Source organism: Anoplopoma fimbria, chromosome 5 (assembly GCF_027596085.1).
Source record: "Anoplopoma fimbria isolate UVic2021 breed Golden Eagle Sablefish chromosome 5, Afim_UVic_2022, whole genome shotgun sequence".
NCBI classification, from domain to species: Eukaryota; Metazoa; Chordata; class Actinopteri; order Perciformes; family Anoplopomatidae; genus Anoplopoma; species Anoplopoma fimbria.
This window is the reverse complement of record NC_072453.1, coordinates 2,476,609-2,500,135: the sequence shown is the minus strand read 5'-3', so window position 1 is coordinate 2,500,135 and position 23,527 is coordinate 2,476,609. Positions and strand designations below refer to the sequence as shown.

Here is a 23,527-nt window from a genome sequence, read left to right as displayed (position 1 = left end):
AAACATACAGAGAGGATAACAGAGTGTGAGATACAGGGGGGAGGTAGTCAAGGGCCTCTGACGAAAGGAACAAAAACAACTCAGCAAACAGGAGACGCTCCACCTGACTCGTTCTTTCTGTTTTATGTGCTTGATTGCGCTTTTGTGTTCTTCCGTGTGTTTTTTTCCAGTCATCAAGTTGTACTGTTCTACCCCATGGGATGTACTTTCTATCAAAATAAATCATTGGCACAAATGGACACATTGGTATATGTTCCACAGAACACAACCATGGAAGCGTCCATTGAATATGTCAGTCCCTAATTATTAACCTTCGAAGTCTAATCTAAACATTACGCTGACTCCATGGCCCCCTCCGTCCTAGCGAGGACATCTTGTACATTATTTCTCCACTGTACAGACAATAAAATGTCCTCTGCAGGCATTTTCCTTAGTATGTTCATTGCAAGTGCACCGCCCTCTGATTAGAGATCCCTAGGCCTTTATGTTAGTAAGAAATTCTTGCTCAGTCCCAGTATTATTGCTCTGTTGGGATTTCCTCCTGACGCAGGATGCAATGCATTCCACAGAAGACTGTGCTTTTTTATTCCAAGGCTGCCTACAGATCTTGGATGATGGGAAATCTAAAGTGCAACTCCAAATTACATAAATTACAAAAACACATTCACACAAACGTGTGTTTGGGAATGTGTTTACGTTTTCGTCTGTCCCCAAGAAGCCAGAGATTCAATTAGTCTTGCTGTTTACTCATTTGATTCACTTGAATTTTGTATATTTAATCTCCATTTTAAGTCAAAAACATATATAATTTCAATAAAAAGAGCTGCTTAAGAATTACATTGGTCTGGTTGCAGGTTTTCTGGAGGTGCATGATGCTCTTAATTATAATCAGTGGCCTTTCAACGCAGAATAAGAGTGAAACCAAATTTAAGAATGTTTGATATTTGCAAAAAATATTTAAGCTCTGTAACTAATAAGAACTGAAGTCAGTCAAGTATCGACATAAACAACAGCAGCCAGGGCTATAGCAACACACAGAATTTCTGCAACTCCCAAAGACATAAAGATCAACAGGAGTTTCTAATGGAACTGGGCTCCACGTTATTTTGCCTCCAGGTAAAATGACACATCGGCTAAAGAAGAAATATGTCTGTAGGTGAGTCTAACTGTAGGGGCAGAGAGCGGGAGAGCTTTTATTATACTGAGCTGTTGTTATGGGTGGATGTGAGTCACCATGTGGGTGTCTGTCTGACGACCTTTTAATTTATATACAAATACAAAGAGTCATGCGATCATACACAGTAGATGGCATTTTATTTTAGCCTTATGCTCATTGATTTTACAATTTGTGTGAGATAATGTCATTTATGGCATGCCTGTTATTATAAGATAAGATAAGATAGGATAATCCTTTATTAGAAATTTGCAGGCTTACAGCAGCATAGGGTATAGTGCACACAAGAGACATAGTAAAGAAAGTAAAGAAAATAAAAAATGAAAATAAAAAAAACAAGTATTATAAATAAGCAATAAAAAACAGTAGAAAATCAACAATAACTGAAATATTATATTTACAGACAGAAAAAACTATTTTAACTATTATTGCACAGTGTAATGTGTAATGTATTGCACAGGTTTTTATTGTCATGTTATTATTGTCATGTGTCATGTGGTCTGCTGGGAGCAGAGCTGGTTGTGCAACCTGACAGCAGCAGGAAGGAAGGACCTGCACAGAGCTGCCAGGGCGTCCTGCATGGGGTGGGAGGTGTTGTTCATCAGGGATAACAGCTTAGCCATCATCCTCCTGTCTCCCACCACCTCCACCGTATCCAGTGGACACCCCAGCACACAGCTGGCCTTCCTGACAAGCTTGTTGAGTCTCTTCTTGTCGGCTGCTGAGATGATTCTCCATTCTTTATGATGATAGCTTATTGATTATAGCTCCATTCTAAAGTACTGTACCACTTGGAAAAGGTTCAATACAAAAACATAAGCCTGGACCAACTGTATTGTTATGGACCATGAAGTAACATACGAGGCATGGTTTATTTCTGGTGTGGTGACGGCATAGGAGGCAAACACTTGTTTTTTAATGACACAGATTTTTCAAACATTAACCTGTCAGAGTCTAGAAAAAGTACTTTAGAGAGCTAAAAAAAATGTCTTGTCCAAACATGGGTTTACTGGCTGTTTGTGTTTTGTGCCATGCTACTGTACCTTGTTGAAATTAAATAGGCCAGCAACACTCCCTAAAGAAATCGATTCCACCCCCTTACAAAAACACCTCCTCTATGCTGACTCACATGGTACACATCATCGGAACCGGTTTCCAACCTCAATTCCAATGTCTGCAGAGGACATATAGAAATCTGACTGAATTTACAGCCCACCCAAAACATGAAAACTAATGCAAAGTTCTGGCATTTGAACACAATTTCCTATGTAGGCTTTATATACCACCTTCAGAACCACTAGACGTTGCACCAGAAGACCATTATCTAGGGCCAAAAGACCCCCTCCCTGAACATACAACCAGATAAAGTTACCCTATGTGAACAATTTCAAGTGATGAGGTAAGTACACCACACATTCAAGAGGCTGTACATCTTGGCTATTATTTTGTCAGTTGGAATAATGATTTTTACAGTATGGAGTTATTTCAGTAACATTAGTAACATCTTCAGCTTAGTGAGAAGCTAGTTCTTCCATCTTCAGAGTGACCTAAATCCATGTTACGTAATTATTAGCTTACTGTCGTGCTGAAGCTAGATACCTAAAACATTACGTAAAATATGCTTTAGTAGCTAAAGTTTTCGCTTCATAGAGCGCACTCCATGTCCATACTTGCACTGAATATAGCCATTAGACTTACAGCACTCATCATACATCATTTGCTCAGAGTCTGAGCCAAACAGACAGAGCTGAGAGAACTTGGCCCAAAAACTAAATCCTGGTGGCCTTCCAAACAGATCCCACTACAATTTTGATCCAATATTGTTTCGTAAACATTAGTCTTGGCAAGTGCAAAAAGTGGATTATTTACAGCAATTAAAATGTCCCAGTAATGACAGGAATCACAAGTTGCATCAAACACACTGTTTCTACAGAGTAGAGCCTTTGCTAGTAAGATATTGTTTTTTAAAAATCTTTACTACAATACCAACAACACATTACACTCATTACAAATGCATGCTGGGTAGGGCCCCAGGCTCCTCACAACCATGCTAATGGAGGAAGGAAATGCTGGCAAGGTTTAATTCCATTCATCAACACAACTCTAAAATGACACCCAACTGAGCAGCACAACAGCACTCAGGTACATGCTGAGCAGTTCAATTAAAAGTTGACTGTTGACACTGTGGGGAATGATTGCAAATAATACCATCTACTGTACACGACTGACACGTACGTAGAATCAGAGGGTTATACTGTGGTTCATGTAAGGACGATATCTTTGACACGTTTAAATGGTGCAAAAATCCAAAAGGGATTAATTAAAGATTAATTTTAGCTTTAGGAATTCTTTATTACATCTCTCATTTCAGTACTGTGGTTACGCATTCTTCTCCCGTAAACACAGTAGCTGATGCAAAGATTATTATTATTAGCACCACGAACATGAGACATTTATTGACAAAACAAAAAGGACAAATAGGCTGACATGCAACTAAGACACCTGCAGTGCAATGATTTAACTGGCTTGTTGCCATCACGTACAGTGCCCTCCAGAATCATTGGCACCCTTAGTGAATATGAGCAAAACAGGCTGTGAAAAAATGTCTTTGCTGTTTATCCTCTTGGTCTTTCACTCAAAGTATTCAGAAAAATCTTACCTTTTCATTGAAGTAAAATTATTGAAAGAAAAAAAGAATGTTGACATTAAATAAATATTTTTCTCCAAAACATGTGTGTCACAATTATTGGCACCCCTAGAAAATCTCATGATTACAATCTAACTGAAGTATAATTCCAGTCATATTTTACATTTTTAAATTCACCTGTTTGATTAGGAACTCTTAAGTGGTCAACCATGACTTCCTGTTTCACTGGGGTATAAATATGAGGTGACACAGGCCAAATTCCCTTAGTCATTCATCACTATGGGAAAGACCCGAGAACACAGTGACGAAAAGTTGTTGAGCTGCACAAATCAGAAAATGGATATAAGAAAATCTCTAAACAGTTGAAAATACCCATTTCCACTATCAGGGCATAATTAAGAAGTTTAAAGCGACAGGAGATGTTAAGAATCAGCCTGGAAGAGGACGTGTGTGTACATTGACCCCACGCACCGTGAGGAGGATGGTTCAACTGGCAAAAAAATCTCTGAGGATCACAGCTGGAGAATTGCAGAGGTTAGTTGAGTCTTGGGGTCAGAAAGTCTCCAAAACTAGCATCAGACGCCACCTACATCACCACAAGTTGTTTGGGAGGGTTGCCAGAAAAAAGCCTCTGCTGTCAATCAACAACAAACTAAAGCGCCTACAGTTTGCCAAACGTTACTGGGACTTTCAATGGGACCGGGTTATATGGTCAGATGAGACCAAAATAGAGCTTTTTGGCAACAAACATCAAAGGTGGGTTTGGCGTAGACAGAAAGATAGCCATACAGAAAAGTACCTCATACCCACTGTGAAGTATGATGTGGTATCTTTGATGTTGTGGGGCTGTTTTTCTTCCAAAGGCCCTGGACATCTTGTTCGGATACATGGTATCATCCACTTTGTCAAATACCAGCAGATATTAAATGAAAACCTATCAGCCTCTGCCAGGAAGCTTTAAATGGGCCGTGGTTGGACATACCAGCAGGACAATGATCCGAAGCACACCTCAAAATCTACACAAAAATGGTTCACCGACCACAGAATAAAGGTTTTGCCATGGCCATCACAGTCCCCCGACCTAAACCCCATAGAAAAACTGTGGGATGAGCTGAAGAGGAGAGTCCACAAGCGTCGACCTCGGAATCTGAAGGATCTGGAGAGATTCTGCATGGAGGACTGGTCTCAGATCCAGTGCCATGTGTTCACCAACCTCATCACGCATTATAGGAGAAGACTCAGAACTGTTATCTTGGCAAAGGGAGGCTGCACAAAATATTAAATGAAGGGGTGCCAATAATTGTGGCACATATATTTTTGAGAAAAATATTTGTTTCATGATAAGAATTTAATGTTTCTTTCAATTATGTTTCTTCAGTTAAAGGTTACATTTTTGTGAATATTTTGAATGGAAGATCATGAGGATAAACAATAAAGATTTTTTTTCGCATCTCGTTTTTCTCATTTTTACTAAAGGGTGCCAATAATTCTGGAGGGCACTGTAGCTTCATTTCCACAACAACATGGCTACCGGTTGGGTGGTCACATAGAACCGATCAGTTCCTCTGCAGAAGACTCGAGCACTTGTGAGTGACAGCTGACATAGTTGATCATTTAGTGGTGGTGGAAGTATGGAGAGTAAGCCAAGGCATGACTTTGAAAGTGGTCCGGGTCACAAACAGGGTTTTATGCCAAAGAGAAAACAGATGAGAAAACTACAAGGATGATTGTAATACTGCATCTAAATACTGACTGAGATATGTTTATTTGGCCCTTGATAGCATTCCTTAGTGTTTGATATATATATATATAAATAAATAAAAATTCATGGGCATAAGGAGGCAGATGGTGACATTTGATAGCAGTTTCTCGTATGTGTATCTCACTCCATCCTGATATATCAAAAAGGACTGAGGGCAAACCCATTTTGAGTCTAGACTCTAGACTAATCTTCATATTCAGCAGCAGATTTATGTTAACTGATAAGATCAGCAGAGAGGAAATTACAAGTTAAACTGTACCATACTGGCAGAATGTCAACCCAGGAGGCTGGAGTTTTACAAACTCCTGCCAAAAGCTATTTGTGAGTTCATGTGACTTTTGACGGCATCGGCCTAGCGCTACGTTCGTACACCACGAGCGACAATGCAACGGGCTGCCAAATCAACCAATTGACCTTTCCGGTCTCTTCCCTCTCCCAACACTTCTGGTTCCAATCAAAAAAAATGGACGAAAAACAAATGTGCTATAGTAGCTGGTTACACGTGGTATTTATTTACAAATGCGTCATGGAGCGCTTGAGAAACACTTCAACGGAAACTCTGCAACAATGTAGCTGGATGTTGCTTTGCAGCGTTTGTAGCGTTGTCTCTCGTAGCAGGCCTCAAAAGCTAAGCAAACAAAGTAAGAACAAATACGACCTGAATTGCACCTAAAAAAATAAAAGACCACTAAAAGCACCTTGGTCATACTGTTATTCTTTTTTTAAGCGTGGTGGAATACAAGACACATAACCCTTGGACAGATATAAGCATTTTAGACGAGGCACAATGACACTTCAGCACTAAGTACATTAGTCATAACATATACCCAGCATCCACCACTTTGTTCCCAAAAAGCACATTAGCAACAGGCAAACGAGTAGCGGACCAGCCAGAAACAGCCAAAGTGGATTCAAACGTACTCAGTGTGTCTTAACTGGATGAAGCATGAAGCAGAACAATGCAACTGGAAACTGAGTGAGAGTGCACTTTCTAAATATGTTCTACGATGAAACAGACAAATGCAGTTTGGTGGCTCTTGTGACTCATGGACACAAAATGTGGATTCAGTGTATATATTCTTTCTGTCAAAATGTATCTTTTTTTAAATCCCAGATGAATTGTATTGTGTGGTGGAGGTAATGTGCCTTAGCTTTTTTAACCCATTAGCTTGGTTTTAAATCTGATGCAGTGTGCTTATGTAAACAAGCTACAAAGAACAAATATAATAATGATGAGGTGTAAGTTAATTATCAAATGACCCAGATCTTATTGGAAATTGTAAGATCATGACCACTGCTTACACAAATATGGTGAAGAGCATGTCTTTAAACAGATGCTAGTGTTGTGTATTGGCACTGATCATTTTGAGGTACTATTACTTTAGTGTATTTACAATAGGCAAGTTGCAAAGAGTGAAAAGAAATGAATACAATATGGTTTGTTCAAAATTACAATATAAATCACAGTTCATTTTAAAAATAAAATCTTACCCAACACCCAATAAACTATCCTTTCCTCATTTAACATCCAAGTGATGGTTTTGGCAACATGCATGTGTATGTGTGCAGTTTTATTTTTCAGTATCAGTTAAGATGCATAGGTCATCGTGAAACACATGAAAGTTGTTAAAAAAAAAAAAAAAAAAGCACCATATCTGCTCTTTACAATCCTTCAGAGACATCTTTGTATATGTACAATTGAATATATGGCAGTGCTACTCAGTGACCCAATATGCACTGCCTAACTCTCCCAAAGTAATATAACATAACAGTGTTTGCAAGTCCAAGTCAGTATGTTTATGTATTACACATACTCGCCAGTGCCCCCTGACTACTTGAGACCATTTTTGTATATTTCAGCGTGTAGTGGAGTGCCCTTTGCCACTGACTCATTAATGCAATAATGTCAACTACTAATAATCCTGGCCCAACATGGCTAACAGTCCCAGTGGCTTGAAAAATGAGTGGTTAGTTAGACTTTGAAGAGAAAATGTCCACGGTAAAAAGATGCAATATGCGGACGCAGAGCCGCTCCGGTCTGCCTTTTTAGACTTGACCGTTTATCAGTTTTCAATGCAATGTTTTGTTGTCACAGTTTCTTCAGTGAAATTTGTGCAAAGGTGGTTTACTTCACACTCAGTCTCGGGGTGCCCCCTTGTGGTCAAACAAGTGAATGTCCTCTCCTAACAGAGTGCAACAAGTGTGTGAAACATCCAACCTGTGTGTTATTGTTAATTTGGCTGATCGTTAACCTCTCAATATTTTGTCCATCTTCGGTAATTAACTCTTGCGTTGCCTCTGCAAGTCAGCGTTTCCCCTCCCAGCCTTGACACCGCCGGTGCAGTGATGATCTTCCGCTAACCAGGAAGGGGCCTGAGGGCTCATGGGTAGAGGGAGTTCCCTCACTGACTTTTGCTATGCAGGATGGCCCTCCAGTCGTCCGCCCAGGACAGAAGTCGTCTCTGGGAGGGGTCGATGGAGAGGTGCTTGTTGTGGCAGGCTGTGAACAGGATGTGCTCCCACGTCGGTTTGGGCTCCACACCTGATCAGGAGACACGTTAGGCACAAACATTACGTAACCGACAACTATGCGTGTTTCACTGCGTGGGGCTCACAGACGGCACTTCTCGAGGCGACCCCAGCAGATACTGACTAACAGCAGCTGTCTTTAAAAGGTGTAAATGAGGCACTGAAGAAGACGCACGCAAATAATTACAACACCCACATGCCATTACAGCAACAGGGTTATGCAATCTTCGCCCCCTTCAGATGTTCTTCCTTCTTTCTTTCTTTTCTTTGAAATGTTTGAACTTTAACATAAATACACTTTCATGCATGCAAATCGCTGTTCATTTTAATGCAGTTTTTAGAAACATATCCCCATTAGTCAAGGACCCATTGTTTAATAATAACCAAGAATTTTGAACTGTAAATTTGCTATTGTTGTTGTTTGAAAATATTGCCGTGGTTACACTTTTTTTGGGGGTCGGATGAGCCAGACTCAGCTGTGTCCACATATATAATATGCGTGTTCACACTTGACATTTGAATAAAACCGGCCTGATTGGATAGAGATCGGATATATTTTGTAGCCAAAGGTTCGGCTGTAAAATGGGTGGGTAAACACATTCCATTTCCTAGAAATTCTTCACAATAAAAGTCCCCCTGTTATTTTGTTTACATTTTTTCAAGCAGTAATTTAACAGGACTCCGACAGCAGCTCTCAGATGTCCTCCAGCCTTGGTTTCTCTTCTCTTTGTTCTCTCTCGGAAGAGGAACTCCCGTGTGGGCAGAAGATAATGCGAGACCGACGTTTGATAAAGGGTCCGGGTTTTGCCTACATGCTGTCCCAACCTCACTGGGAAACTAACTCAAAGCAAACCAAAACCAAAGTCACATTGTAAGGCAATAGTAACCACGGTCTATGTCCCCTGCCAGAGGGGTGGAGCTTAGCAAATGGTAATTTATTGATCTGGGAGTTGCATTGTTATCAATATCAAAAAGGATAATATTATTGCAATACAGAATGTCCATATGTTAATTCGTATTAGCAAGCATTAATGCTGTTGGGACAAGCTAAACGCGTACAGTCTTACCTAGAATGTCAGGCTTGTCGTCTATGAGGATGTCTCCGGTGATCACCGTCTTGTCTCTGGTCAGGATGACCTGCTCCAGAAAGTCATGGCCCAAATGTTTCTCTACCCAGGCATACTGGACAAACCCACGCACACACAAAACCACACACACACACACACACACACAACAAATGAGATCTAATTAGAAAAAGGAAACGGGAGTGGTTTCCAAACGGAACAAACACATGTTGATTTACAGAGGGCCTACCTTCTCATACGGGCAGTGTTGGTAATGTTTTATAGGGCTGGTGCAAATAAAGACATCTGTGCTGCAGAAAGAGGAGGAAAACATACAACATTTTTACAGATGCTTCTATCTGATGGACAGATGGAAGCAAGAGCTATTTTGGCGACAGGCAGTGGACCCTCCCTGGAAGGAAAACAACAAAAGTGAGAAATATGGGATCACACCATATGGCAGATTTCCCTGATAAGAAAACAGACCTCATTCAGGCACTGGTGGTTAAAGAAAGCTATTCATTTCCACCAGGAGATGAAATGCAAACATACAGTTTCATAACTATGACGGCTATTTTTAAACGTTATTCCACTGTGTTGTGTGCTTCTGAGAATGCTACCAGAAATGGACATATAGCCTCCTCCACGTCGACTTGAATGAATCAAAGAAGTCGCTATCAATCCAGATGCAGAGGAGCCAATGTTCCTCATTGTTATAGTTGTGGATTTAGTAGCATACTGCTGCACAATTAATCAAAATTGCAATATGGCCTAATGGAAATTTCAAATCTCAGGTGGCGCATTATTTACTCCAGATCAGTTTGTTTAAGGCAAATATAGTCGTGCTGAAAAGATGTCCTAAAAATGTCCTGGCCAACACATCATATTCTACAGATTTAAGAAAAAACATCACGCCAAAATCATTTGAATGTTTTTCCAATGAAAATGAGAGTACTGCTTTAAAAAGGATCATTCCAACTTAAATCGCAAATCAAATTCCAATTGCAATACATAATCCCGTTTATAACACCCCGTTTATATGAATAAATCAATAATTTGACAAAATATGTTGATTTAAATCTGTTCTATCAATTAAAAAAAAAAAAACGTGTTTCTTCCGCAAAAAAATAATTGTCCTCCCGCTGTGTGCAGAGATCAGAACTGTGTCCATAGCAACGGTCTGTTATTCATTGCAATATTCACTAACAGTGTGAGCTGTCTTAACCTTGTCTTAACTCGTCTTTCTGCAAATGTTCACAAACTTGTTAAAATACTGAATTCAAATCCAGAGCATTTCCCAGATTGCTTTTTTTGGTTGTTGTTTTTAAACCAATTGCTTTTGAATTCGTGCAGTTTAAGGCACAAACTCCTCATGTTGATTTCCACACAAGATATCAGTGTTTTCTGCTGCCAGTGAGCGCACACATCTCACCATGATGATGCTCAGAAGCCTGTCTTTATCTCATGTTACTTTTACGTCAGCAGAAGCCAAACCAGTTAATATATTATATGAGTGAAGGTGCATCTTCAAACCTACTCATCCATCTTGGCCATCTCCTTGACCGCCTCCACTCCTCCTGGCAGTGGCTCTAGTTCTATGAAGAAGTCCTTGGACTCCCAGATACTGATGGCTTTCTCCTGGAGTAAAAAAAAAAAAACAGCACTCAGCTTAGTATCAGTGCACAGTGATAAGAGTGTGTCCACGTGGGTGTTACAATAATGACAAAGCAGGAACTGAGAAAGACTTCTTTGTGGTCTATTTCTTCGTGTGTGCTCAAGTTCAACATGGACCTTGTACACCAGTCGTAGTTTATGATTACCTGACATTATATAAGTGTGATACATAACAAATTAGACATATTCTAGGTAGCTTATATGGTCTTTTTACAGGAAAAAAACCAAACATGTTTTAAGACATTTTGTAATGATTCAATATGTAGTTTATTTTTTGTATTGGATAAGATGATGTGAGGCTATCTGTCCCCTCAGATATTGAATTAAATTCATAAAAACAATATATAATAGTGGTTTAACTACTTCAAACACTACTTCATTTGTGCAAATGCATACACGGGTCATTTGAGGGAATGCATATGTTGGTTATTAATATTAAGCAGAGTGGAGACCTCAGTCATTCTACCATTGTCTGTATATGTGATACATTAATTACATTATGTTCAAATGTAACTATTGGGGAGCCACCTCTGGCAGCGTGTAGCACTGTAAACGTGAATACCATTAACCATTACGTTACAATATTAGACACTTACACACAGGTCGCTCCTCAGCTGCCCGTACTGCGTCGACACCCAGAACCCTCTCCTGTCATCCAGGGTGATGTAGGGCTCGTCCGGGTACCGGGCCCGGTACTTCTTCAAGAACCCTCCCTCGAAGTCCGCCAGCACCCCGTCCATGTCAACAAGAACCCGCAGTCTCTTACCAGAGGGAGTGGAGGAGGAGGACGACGACGACATGTTTAAGCAAATCGTCTTAAAAGGATGACGGAGCAAAGTGTTCCCTCTTCCGAGTAGGCGTGCGGCACTGAACAGTAACAACATTGTTGACTCGTAAACGAGCTGCTGTCACTGCTGTTAACCCTGTTAACCCTCTCCACACGACGACGGAGACAGTGAGCCAAGTGGGGTCGAAGGTTTTCTAACTACTGCGGCATATAAACCCTTTTTTTGTTAACTTAGCATTGGGTGTGTCGTTATTTGTGTTTAGCTGTCGGCTTAACTTTATCATTCAGTCAGCCGCAGTCTAGCTAACAGGCGGTAGCTAACTTTAGCTGACAGGTCAAATGTGACATGCCTTTGGACACAGTGTAATGGGAGCTTTTCGCATCGTTTGTCAGTGTTTATTAACTGCCCGGGCGGCTCAAAGCCTTTTCTCGAACCCACGACATCTGTAACATCTGGCTGTTGGTGCTACCTGAGCAAAAGCGAGTTAGTACATAGGTGGTACTGCGGCACCGAGGAGAGACAGAGACGAGCTATCAGGACAAACCTTACAATGCTCGCAGCAAAGATGTTTTAGAGGAACGAGATGGCTCACTCCGTCGTTTTGTATGAAAGCCATGTAACAGCTGCAGTAACACAATATTGCAAATTGGGGGAGAGAAAGAAAGAAAACGTTGTACCACCACTATAATTATTATTCTGATTATTGTAAATACTCTTCTTATTTTAGGTGAAGGTTATTTCTTCCTACATGTGACAAATAACAGCCTATTCTTAGCGGATGAAGTAATATTTCTGCATTTCTAAAAAAAAGTATTCTACAGCGACGCGTTTGGGGACCCATCCACTGTACTTCAAATGTATGATGTTTGAAAAAGTAAATGTTTAATTCTATATATTTGAGTTGTGATATTTCTTTCTTTTGCTCTTCCTCAGAGATTGTAAATCGGTTTCATGCATTTGCATTTGCCATGAATCACAATAACAGTGCATTTCACTACATTACAGTAACACTAAGTTAATAGAAGATCATTTGGTGCAGCAACGAAACAAAAAATATCATTATATATTAAACATGCAGTATGTATCATCGAAGAAAATGAAATTAATATTAAGTTTATGCCCTGTGATAGACTCACCTGTCAAGGATGTACCCTGCCTTCCCCCAATGACAGCTGAGATTGGCTCCAGCACCCCCGCGACCCTTAACTGGATAAGTGGTTACAGAAGATGAATGAATGAATATTAAGTTTATGAGCCTTCCTCGTAGCACTTATTGCACTCGTATTAGTTGTTGCACTTACTGTATTCGTATCAGTTCGCTGCACTTATTGAATTTGTATTTGTTTACTGCACTTATCCTATTCGTAGTAGTTTGTAGCACTTACTATATTCGGATTAGTCTGTTGCAATTATTGTTTTCGTAGTAACTTGCCTCTGCACTATACTTTTGCTCTGGTTTATGCTTTTAGATGCTTGTTTAAGAAAGGAGATGCACTTATGACTTCTGGTGACTAGTAGTTCTCTTGAATACCTATGTTGAATACACTTCCTGTAAGTCGCTTTGGATAAAAGCGTCTGCTAAATGACTGTAATGTAATGTAATGTAATGAAGATGAAGAACCTTATAAGCTCCCATATTGAAAGACTGAATAAATAACAATGGTCTTAAGCCACCAATGAATAAGTGTGCTGTTATCAGTTGTTATCTAATTAATTTAAGTTAGCTGTCGGGACTTCTCTCCTTAATGTATGCAATTTTCTCGACAGTTACATATGAGAATAAGGAACTACAAAACTGCAAGGGCGGCAGACTGTCTTGGTATTCAGTGTTGTTGCCTTATACTTCCAGGAGCCAGTCCTGGGTATGAACCCTGAACATGATAAGGAATTTAGAGAATGAATGGATGAATGCCCAAACTGAAATGAACTTGATGTATTAAATCTGCAAAACATTTTTACATGAGTCTAACACAAGATAACTTAAGGTGGTTGTATTTTTTTTTAATGAAACAAGTACAATTGTATCCAGCCTGATCAGTGGATGCTTTAAAAATCTGTTAGGCAGGAGCTCTTACAGCTTATAACATCTTTGTTAAAAAACACGGTAAATTGTACGTCAGTTCCTGTATTTTCCTTTTCCCTAAAGGGAGAACTGTAGTCAGAATTAGACAACTGCAGCTCCTTAAGTCCCACATAAGCAATAAGAACAAAAGGTTACAAATTCCTAAAAAAAAAAAATTATACCAAAAATGTGATACAGTACTATTATACTTTAAGGAAATCGTGTGTGTGTTCCTTTAAGAATCCAATGGTCTGTCCGTAAATCTCGTTGCAGTCTGTTCAGTTTTTTTATGATATCGCGATAGCTTTACTTCAGTGGCGGCTGTGTGGCCCCCTGTCTCAGTCCGGACGGAGTTGTTTCTGACGTTTGAATGAAAAACAGTGCAAATTACCTCCACTTTGGACCCAAGAAATAATGGCTTCAGCCTTGGAGCAGTTTGTGAACAATGTGCGGCAGCTCTCCGCTCAAGGTAGGGTTGCTAAACTCATTCGAGGGGGAAGTGTTAGCTAGTTAGCAAGCCTATGCTATCCAATGCCTTGCCGATAGCTAGGCTGCCAAACTGGCCAGAGCCTCTTTTTGCTTTATCATGTAAACACGCCGCAAAAATGACTTTCTGTGGCTGCGAGAGTTCAGTAAAGTATCACCGAAAGATGCGTGAGAGCACAGGGATGCATAGGATGACCGCGAACTTGGTGGTTCATCAAACAAAATGTCAAAATCATACTTTTTGTTTTTGATCTAGAAAATAATTTACCAGGACTGCCTACCGGTAGTCCCGCCCTAGCCCCACACGATTGGCTGGCAGTCGGAATTAGCGAATGTGATTGGTTTAAAGTCCTCTGTCAATCTCACTTTAATTACCTCTTGCAAGGCCTTGACAGGACACTTGACCGGCCTATTTATATTGAAATACTAAACCACAGCACCGTTTTTTAAAATCATTTAACCAGTAAATTTCTTTATACATTTATGAAGAATAGCACATTGACAGTCGTAGACAAAAAAAATTGCGATTTGTATCCTTATGCCGACCACTAAAACAGAACATGCCTTAGCACACTTGCGGAAAAAGTGTTGCTGTCTTCTCCTTTGTGGATTTTATTAAGTTCACCTCGTCATTTAAAATGACTGAGCGGGGGATTGTTGCATAACATTTCTAATTTTCAGTGCAGTTGCGTCTTTGTGAATCAATTCCTCTTTTGTGCCGCCACATCTGATAAAACATTAGAATTTTCCTATTTAATGTCATCAAATTACAGTATAACGACCTAATTTAATTAGAGATTCAGCAGGCCTGTCTAAAAATAGTCATACTTAAAAGGGATCTGCATCTGGCATTGCAAAGTAAGCTGTCTTAGATATGAGATATGTGTCCTTCTAAAGATCTAAAGAGCATGCAAGAGGGTCCAAAGTGATTTAATTTCTATCTGTTCTCATGCATCTTCACCCCCAGGCCAGATGACTCAGCTGTGTGAGTTGATCAACAAGAGTGGGGAGCTGCTGGCCAAAAATCTGTCCCACCTGGACACGGTGCTGGGGGCCCTGGACATCCAGGAGCACTCCCTAGGTGTGCTGGCTGTGCTGTAAGTAACCTGCTCCATCCTAATTCCAGGGTTGCCAGTGAAGTCTGCTGCCGTTTAGTATATATATATATTTTTTCTTGTTTGCCATTCATGTGTTGCTCTACTCTCCTGCCTTCTAGACTCTGCTTGTTTCTGCTCCATTTATTTCTGAATTGGGTCAAGAGATTCCGTTATTTCTTGTGTCTGTTGAAGGTCATGTTGTATTTTTGTGAGGGTAGAGCTGGTTGAGCCTTGGTGAAAGACAATTAGCAGGGAGATAATGGTGAACTCAACAGTTTTTAGTTTAAGAAATGTGATTGACAAGTTGATTAAAACAAAACTCATGTATGATCCAGTGTTTTTATCTTGAATAAAGGGTGCCATTTTAGTTTTTATACTTTTTTATTATTATAGGCTGTCTGTTGCAGGTAGCATTGCAAATATTATGTAGACACAATGCTCTAAGCTACCTGTTGCAAGAACAACCAATAATGTAGGCCTGAACTCGCATTGTAACAAAGGAAACAAGTATTTCTTATTATTTAGTGAACCAAGAAATGCCAATTCTGCATTGGATATTAGTTTTTAACAGTTTACTATAATAAAACGCTAAATGTCACGATTTCCCATCTGCATCACAAACATCAAACCTGTATTGAGGTCTCCTTGTTTCTATGAAAAGTTTTTGATCGCCTCTTTTTCTTTCCTTACAGGTTTGTGAAGTTCTCCATGCCAAACATCCCTGACTTTGAGACACTCTTCTCCCAAGTCCAGCTCTTCATCAGTACATGCAATGGGGAGCACATTAGATATGCAACAGACACTTGTAAGTCCAGACTAACCAAACCTCTCTCTCCTCGATGTTTAGGAAGCATGTTTGTATCGTACTGGTGGTGGTTATGTTTTACAAGTTATTAGTTAAACTGATTTTTACTCTGATCAGTTTAGAGCATTTACGCTCCAAAAATGTGCACTGTTATGCCCACTCTTTCTCATGCACATACTTTACTAAGTTTTATATGAGATACTGGCTTTTTAAGTGTCCGGTGGCAGGCAGAACACATGCTGCATTGTTAAAATGGAGAGGCCTCTGTAATGTAGATTGTAATGGTTAGGTATATTGGTGTCTGAATGATGCAGTACTACAAATTTCTTACAAAGTAATTTGGCACACTTGAACCTTTTGAGAAAATTGACAACATTGTGTTAATGTATGTGTTTATCCAGGAATAGGTTTGTGATGAATACATTGCAATGAAATGTAGATGCATCCTGGACATGTGAGCAATATTTTAATCTTGACTTACCACAAAAAGATTGAATCAATAACTGAAGACCCTCCTTCCCGTCTGTTTCCTCTTACAGTTGCTGGTCTCTGCCACCAGTTGACAAACGCCCTTGTGGAGCGGAAACAGGTAAGACTGTTGATTCTTCACTGGGAGTGAAGTGCCCAACTAGTTATCATTACAGAGTTTTAATTTGACATTTTCTACACCTCAAATGAATCAGCAGTCGTTGTTGCTGTTTGCCAATCCAGTGGAATAGTATTTTTGTAATTACTAATTTAGTGTATCAGATGTTATAAACCAATGCTGGATGAAATATGAAAAAAAAGAGATTTAGAGATTATGCAATTTTGATGCTGCACATTGTTTTCGTTCTTGATATGCTAATGAATACTGAATAGTTTAGATATCATTTTTGAGAACACTGATTACAAAAATAGTTTATTTATTCATGAGCTGTGTCTATTTGATTCCATGAAAGACTACATGCACAGTTGAACATAGTGTGAACAGAGTGTATTCGATGACAGAGCGCTGTTTTTGTGTCATAGACAGACTGCAAATTCTAAAAGCTAAAGGATCATAGAATTTTTAAACCAATCGGCAGTTGATATCTATCTCTATAATGTTTACACATGAGCCCTGTGTGAGCTGACATGACATTTGCCCTAGTTGACATCCACAAATGACTCACACACACCTTCAGATTCCCCCTACGCTACATCAGCCCCTCAGCACGTTAGCAGTAAAATGATATCACTCCTGTTTATGTTGAAACAACAGAAAAAATATCTACTTCCTCCCACCTGAATAAGAGTGTTAGTCTTTGGTCTTTGGTTTGTTTCGTAATGTTTATGAGCTTTCCATGATGTTCTCGTTACTGTGACTTGTTTGTGTGTGATGTTTCTTGACAGCGTAGCATGTGAGTGAGTGAAACTATTTTTAAACTTGTGTGCACTTTGCTGCAAAAGCAATTCCCCACGGGTGATAGAAAAATTATTACTTTCACAAATGGGTCACCACATTGCCTGTACGCCGCTGAGACTCCGCATCCAGGAGTAGCATGTTTTCCTCTTGCCGTCTTGATCTAAATATTTTAATGCATATTAAAGTGCGGTTACGGACCGAGACCGGTCTCAGGAAAGCTACAGATGAATAGCTAACTGAATGTTGTTTTTTTCCCTTCTCTGACAGCCATTGAGGGGTGTTGTCGTCCTAAAACAGGCAATAGACAAAATGCAGATGAACACAAACCAACTTACCTCAGTTCATGCAGACCTGTGTCAGGTGAGTCACCGCTGCATCTGCACCGTGGCCGTAACCCTCAATGGCCTCCTGATTTAACCAGCATGTTTAATTCAGCTACTAAACTTGATCCATTTGGCTCTATTATTTGATTGACATCCAAGTTATGCCAGTTCTCTTAAATGTTTTCAATCTCATACTTGTTGAATATGCCATTAAAGGATTCTGTTAAATAATTCAAACACAGGCTTAGTCCCAGCACTGTTTCTTTACAGTGTGACTCAGTGTAACCCTCTCAATGTCTTCACTACAAACCTGTCTCCTTGCAGCTGTGCTTGTTAGCAAAGTGCTTCAAGCCCGCTCTGCCCTTCTTGGAATTGGACATGATGGACATCTGTAAGGAGAACGGAGCTTACGACGCAAAGCACTTTTTATGTTACTACTACTATGGTGGCATGATCTACACGGGCCTCAAAAACTTCGAAAGAGCACTGTATTTTTATGAACAGGTACTCTTGCACTTCTGAAATCCTCAAATACAAACTCAAATAAATGTACTGACCTACATGTTGTAATGGCATAGAAAACCTCTAATGTGTCCATTTATTCTTCATGATGTGTCTCACGTGCTCCTGAATGCACAATAAAATGTCACCTTTTTTTTTATGGTTTACATATTTAAATGATCATGTGTGTCTCATGTTCTCTTGTTAGGCAATAACCACTCCAGCCATGGCAGTGAGCCACATCATGTTGGAAGCCTATAAGAAATACATCCTGGTGTCACTCATTCTCCACGGCAAAGTGCAGCCGCTGCCCAAATACACCTCTCAGATAGTAGGGAGGTTCATCAAGGTAAGGACAAGAAGCATGGATGGAGTGAGTGGTTTTAGGGGATATGCTGTTTTGGTACAGCGGTTTCATTTACACTCACAGATATTTAAGTAGCCTATTTTCAATTTGATGTTAGCAAGCCCTTAACAACTTTGTTAGAATAAAGAGCTAGTAAAGAAGTGTACACCTTGGTAAAACTAATGCAGTCTAATACAACAGTTCTGCCCTCCATGATCTTTTTGATGTTTAGTATAGTCATTGAGGAAGATGTAGTACGTTGTGCTGCTAAATTTTTATTGCATTATACTGCAGGGTCTCAATTATTTTGTCCACCCTACTCATATCAATACGCTGGAAGGACGTTTTATCACGATACAATATTGTATTAATTCTTTACTCAACGGTACGATACGTGCTTATATCACAAAGTCTGCAACGAGACGATTTCCATATGCAATCGTTATGAGACTATATAATATGACCATTAAAGACAATCGGCTAAATTAATATTGACCCCCAAAAAGCCGCTAAAATATGATGACATTTTGTTACTGGGCTCTGTAGGAAGGAGGTGCACTTGCCATGGGAATTTCAAAATAAAGGGGTAACCTAAAGATGATGATATGTATCAAAGTTTCACTTTGCATCGATTGTATAAGATCCTTGAATCTATATATCGATCCCGATCAATGGATCGTTACACCTATACTTAGCTCTCTGTATAATGCAGTACGGTTCAACAGCACCACAAAATGCAGCATTCAAAATGAGCTTACAATTGTATCAACACTTCTAGAAAACAAACAGTGTTTAAATTGCATGTGCAAGCATCTTTGTTTTAAGTAATAATAAAATGGATGCAATGCATGTTGCTTTGAAAAATTAAAAAAAAACAGACAACATCACAAAAGGTTGTGCCATCATGCACAGCCCGTTCCTGGTAATCTAGGCTTTATGTACCAAGTCTACAGGGCAGCAGTTAGAACCTGTTGATTACGTTGTAATCAATCATTATTGTTACGGAGTCCAAAGAGCTTCGTTAACTAGCTGTAAACATCTCTCAGGTATAAGCAGATGTATTGTCATTTATAATACATTATTTATTTGTAAAAAAATAACTGTAGAATTTAGACAGTATGTTGACAACCATAACGAAGAGAGTTTCCACTGTGGCCATCTTTTTTTTTCTTCTGTAAGCTTCCACATAGTTTCCTAACGTCTGCCAATTTCTACTCCGCTCTGAAGGCAACGAGAGATCTTCAGTGACTTAATGATTATGTTGAGTTGCTATGTGAACACAGTGTCTACTCATGCAGTTGAACACTTGTTGTGCTATTAAGTGATTGGTTTCTCTCTCCGTCCTTTCCTCTTGTTTCTCTCTTATTGCCGCCCATTAGCCCCTGAGCAACGCGTACCACGAGATGGCTCAGATTTACACCACCAACAACCCGGCCGAGTTGCGCGGCGTGGTCAACAAACACAGCGAGACCTTCACGAGAGACAACAACACAGGCCTGGTCAAACAGTGCCTCTCCTCCCTCTACAAGAAGAACATCCAGAGGCTAACAAAGGTGGGTGTGAGTCTGTTTGTTCTGTTTTCTGCTATACCAGTTTGAGCCAAATGTTTTCACAAGAACAGATGAGCAAATTACTTTCATACTCACTTCCTCATGTGGTTTGAACTATAATGTATAACAGCTGTTCATTGGGGTTAAGGATTAGATTTTAATTCAGTTTAGTCTGAGTGATATGGGATGTATATAGACCAAGGAAGGGCCTTTGCAATATTGAATTAAGCAAAAGAGTGTCATAGTGTATTTAAATCACTAAGTGCTTCCTAGTTGGTTTACACAAAATCTGAATCATGTAGCTGTTTAGTTCACTCTATCTGGCCAGCTGAGAACAACACCTTTTTAAACTCTGATCTGAGACATCTGGAAATTGTCTCAATCCTCCTCCACTGAAGCTGCATTAGAAGTGACAATAATCCAAATGACAGGAAACATCCCAAAAACATGGGTGAGTGGAGGCAGATGTAGACATCTGATGGCCAGCTGTTAAATCGCATTTGGAAAGCTGAGCAAAACTGATGTGAAGCAACAGCTTGCTGACTTCAGCTCGGGCTGAGTAACATATCACTTATCACGAGAGGAGACATATTTTGGTGTTATCTTGGTTATCTTAAAATCATAATTTAGCTTGTTTTCTGTCTCTTTAAAGCTTTGCTACAGATAGATGGTGCAGTATTTTGGTTTCATTTGAGCAGGGTAAACTTCCTTCAACCAAATGACGCTCTTCCAATGAAAAGTTACTTTACCTGAGGTTATGCTCATAGGTTAATTATATCCTTTAATCTAATCTAAGGTTTTTGGTGCTTAATTTTGTAACCTTGTTAAGGGAGGTGCTATATAAGTTACATTTATTTTATAATATAATCTCTTTTAATATCAAGTTCTGTTTTATGCGCCTCCTGCAGACCTTTCTGACACTGTCTTTGCAAGACATGGCGAGTCGAGTGCAGCTGTCCGGCCCACTGGAAGCAGAGAAATACGTCTTACACATGGTGAGTTGCTCCAGAAAATCTAAATATTTTTTTCTGTCCCTGCACATTGAGTGTGCTAATACATGGCGATATATTATGATATTAAATAAGTTTTTTGTTTTTTTTCTTGTTTACAATATGTTAGTTAGTGTTTTATCTGCTTTATAAAATATTTATTTATTTATCCTTTTATCTAATTCCCGGTAGAATCAAAATCTTTGTGTCCGACTTTCTACCAAACAGCAGTTTACCCTTGATCCAGAGAAATCCTCCTGTTTAATTTTCATCCCGCTCCTCCTGGTGCTTCTGTGCAGATTGAAGATGGTGAGATCTACGCTAGCATTAACCAAAAGGATGGCATGGTCTGTTTCCACGATAACCCCGAAAAATACAACAACCCAGCAATGCTCCACAAAATTGACCAAGAGGTGAGCATGTCCAACTTAACAGTGTAGCCTTGCTTTGCATGAAGTCCTATCATAATGATATGTATGAACCCTGAAAATATGTTTGGGGGTTACTACTTCTACAGTGAAGCAATGTCGTCTTTTCTCCTTTTCAGATGTTGAAATGTATAGAGCTGGATGAGAAACTAAAGTCTATGGATCAGGAAATCACAGTAAACCCACAATTTGTGCAGAAGGTGAGGCAATCAAATGTATAAATATTGATTTTTTTTTTTTTTTTTTTCTGTTAGTTGGATGTATATTTTTCTCCAGATGCATGCATATACTTTGATTTGTGGTATCTTAGCAAATCTCTCCTTGTGAATGCCGTGGTACAAACCTTATTTCTCAGTGCCTGATGTACATTATTTCTTCATGGTGCAAAATCTATCTGGTAGAACTATATTTAAAAAAACTTGGAGAGAAAAATGGATAAAATACAATAACACAATCGAACGCATTCTCACTTAAAAACTATGAGATGTCTAGAGTTATAACTTTCAGGGTTTTGTTCAAAGAATCAGGTTCATTGAGAAGATCAATTGTCTGAGTAAATTACACCCTCAATTGTAGAACATGGACTTATGCGAAAGGATCAGTTATGGGTTTCTAAACAAATCTATCCGGAAAATTCAGACGAAACCTGCATCTGTGAAAAGGCAGAAGACATTACAAAACTATTAGCCCTTGTTTATGGAAATGTGGCAGGAACCAGTTTTTCAAGTTGTTTTCTGGTCATGTAGCATTCTTAACATGTGACACTTTTTGTGTATTTTTTTGTTTTTTTCAGAGTATGGGATCGCAGGAGGACGATGTTGGTAGCAAAACGTCAAGTTATTCCTGAGGGGCCTTGGACAGGGAGAGAACGCTGCAGCCACCCAACACGTTCTTCCCAGGATGAGTTGGATTTTTTTAAATGAGGAAAACAAACAAACATTCTATTGCATAAGGACTTTGGTCAAGGAAAATCTAATTGTGTGGAATGATGATAAATTTGGTTATTCTTTCTTCACAGTGTCTTGAGGATAACAAATGGTCCTTACAGAAAAGGAAAAAAAAGATTACAATTTTGTCAGTGTTTTATTTATCAATGTTCAGGTTGGAGCGCCACTGCTACATTAACAGAAACCACAAAAATAAAAACTGGACTTATTTGTTCCAAACATATGTGTGAATAATCTCACTGTTTGTATTGGTTCTGCTGCATGATGGCCGTAACACAGGAGGGCATTACATGAAGTAAAACATCTATGGCTGACTAGGAATAAATCTGACATATTCCACAATTGTAAAGACTGATATGATCGTGTCCCCTCTCACACATTTTGGTTAGAATGTAGATATCATCAATAACAAATCTGTACACATGGACATGCCCTTGACCAAACTCGGCACAATGGAGGAGTGGTTCACAATCTGGTGCACTGTTTTTTTTTGTTTTGTTTTGTTTTTTCCCCTTCCTTTTTTGTTTTTTTAGGTTGGATCCACTAGAGGTCGCTAGAGCACTGTATAGAAAACCGTTTTGACAGCTTGTTATTACAAGAGGTGAAGTCAACCGATGAAACCAAACTGTCATGTCATTTGGGAGCTTGAGCTTTGCGATTGTGGATCTGTTAATAATAAATTGTTTAAGAATATAGTTCTGCGTTTCATGCCTTTGTGAAAGTATTACCATCCCTTGGGTTCGACTTGTAAACTGTTAAGTGGATTTGAACATCCTTCTACTCTTTATTATAACCTAACGTACCTGATTGATACAATGAAGCTGCTCTACGTTTCAGCCAATGAGCGTCCTCTTACAGGCGGATGTTGTTTGCCGGAAATTTAAACCAATCACGACGCAGCACCCACTTCGTAGAGGCGGGGCTTAATTGCAAAGAGAAAGTTGGCACACGCCAATCATCCGCAGCAG

At 39.4% G+C, this 23,527-nt stretch overlaps 2 protein-coding genes across 2 annotated transcripts; one reads left to right on the top strand and one right to left on the bottom strand.

The window, feature by feature from the left end:
• Positions 1 to 6,080: 6,080 nt before the first annotated feature.
• On the bottom strand, positions 6,081 to 12,176 carry LOC129091473 (5'(3')-deoxyribonucleotidase, mitochondrial-like). The gene is made up of 5 exons (XM_054599110.1): positions 11,447 to 12,176; positions 10,714 to 10,814; positions 9,427 to 9,487; positions 9,180 to 9,294; positions 6,081 to 8,125 (listed from the first exon to the last, which is right to left on the bottom strand). Exons 1-5 carry the CDS (start codon positions 11,732 to 11,734, stop codon positions 7,986 to 7,988), a joined length of 705 nt encoding a protein of 234 aa, XP_054455085.1. The 5' UTR covers positions 11,735 to 12,176; the 3' UTR covers positions 6,081 to 7,985.
• A 1,828-nt stretch (positions 12,177 to 14,004) lies between these two features.
• On the top strand, positions 14,005 to 23,253 carry cops3 (COP9 signalosome subunit 3). The gene is made up of 12 exons (XM_054598610.1): positions 14,005 to 14,169; positions 15,154 to 15,283; positions 15,976 to 16,088; positions 16,628 to 16,677; positions 17,743 to 17,835; positions 18,123 to 18,302; positions 18,508 to 18,648; positions 20,025 to 20,198; positions 21,104 to 21,190; positions 21,484 to 21,597; positions 21,732 to 21,812; positions 22,406 to 23,253. The coding sequence occupies exons 1-12, from the start codon at positions 14,115 to 14,117 to the stop codon at positions 22,457 to 22,459; spliced, it is 1,272 nt and encodes a 423-aa protein (XP_054454585.1). The 5' UTR covers positions 14,005 to 14,114; the 3' UTR covers positions 22,460 to 23,253.
• The last annotated feature ends 274 nt before the right edge of the window (positions 23,254 to 23,527 follow it).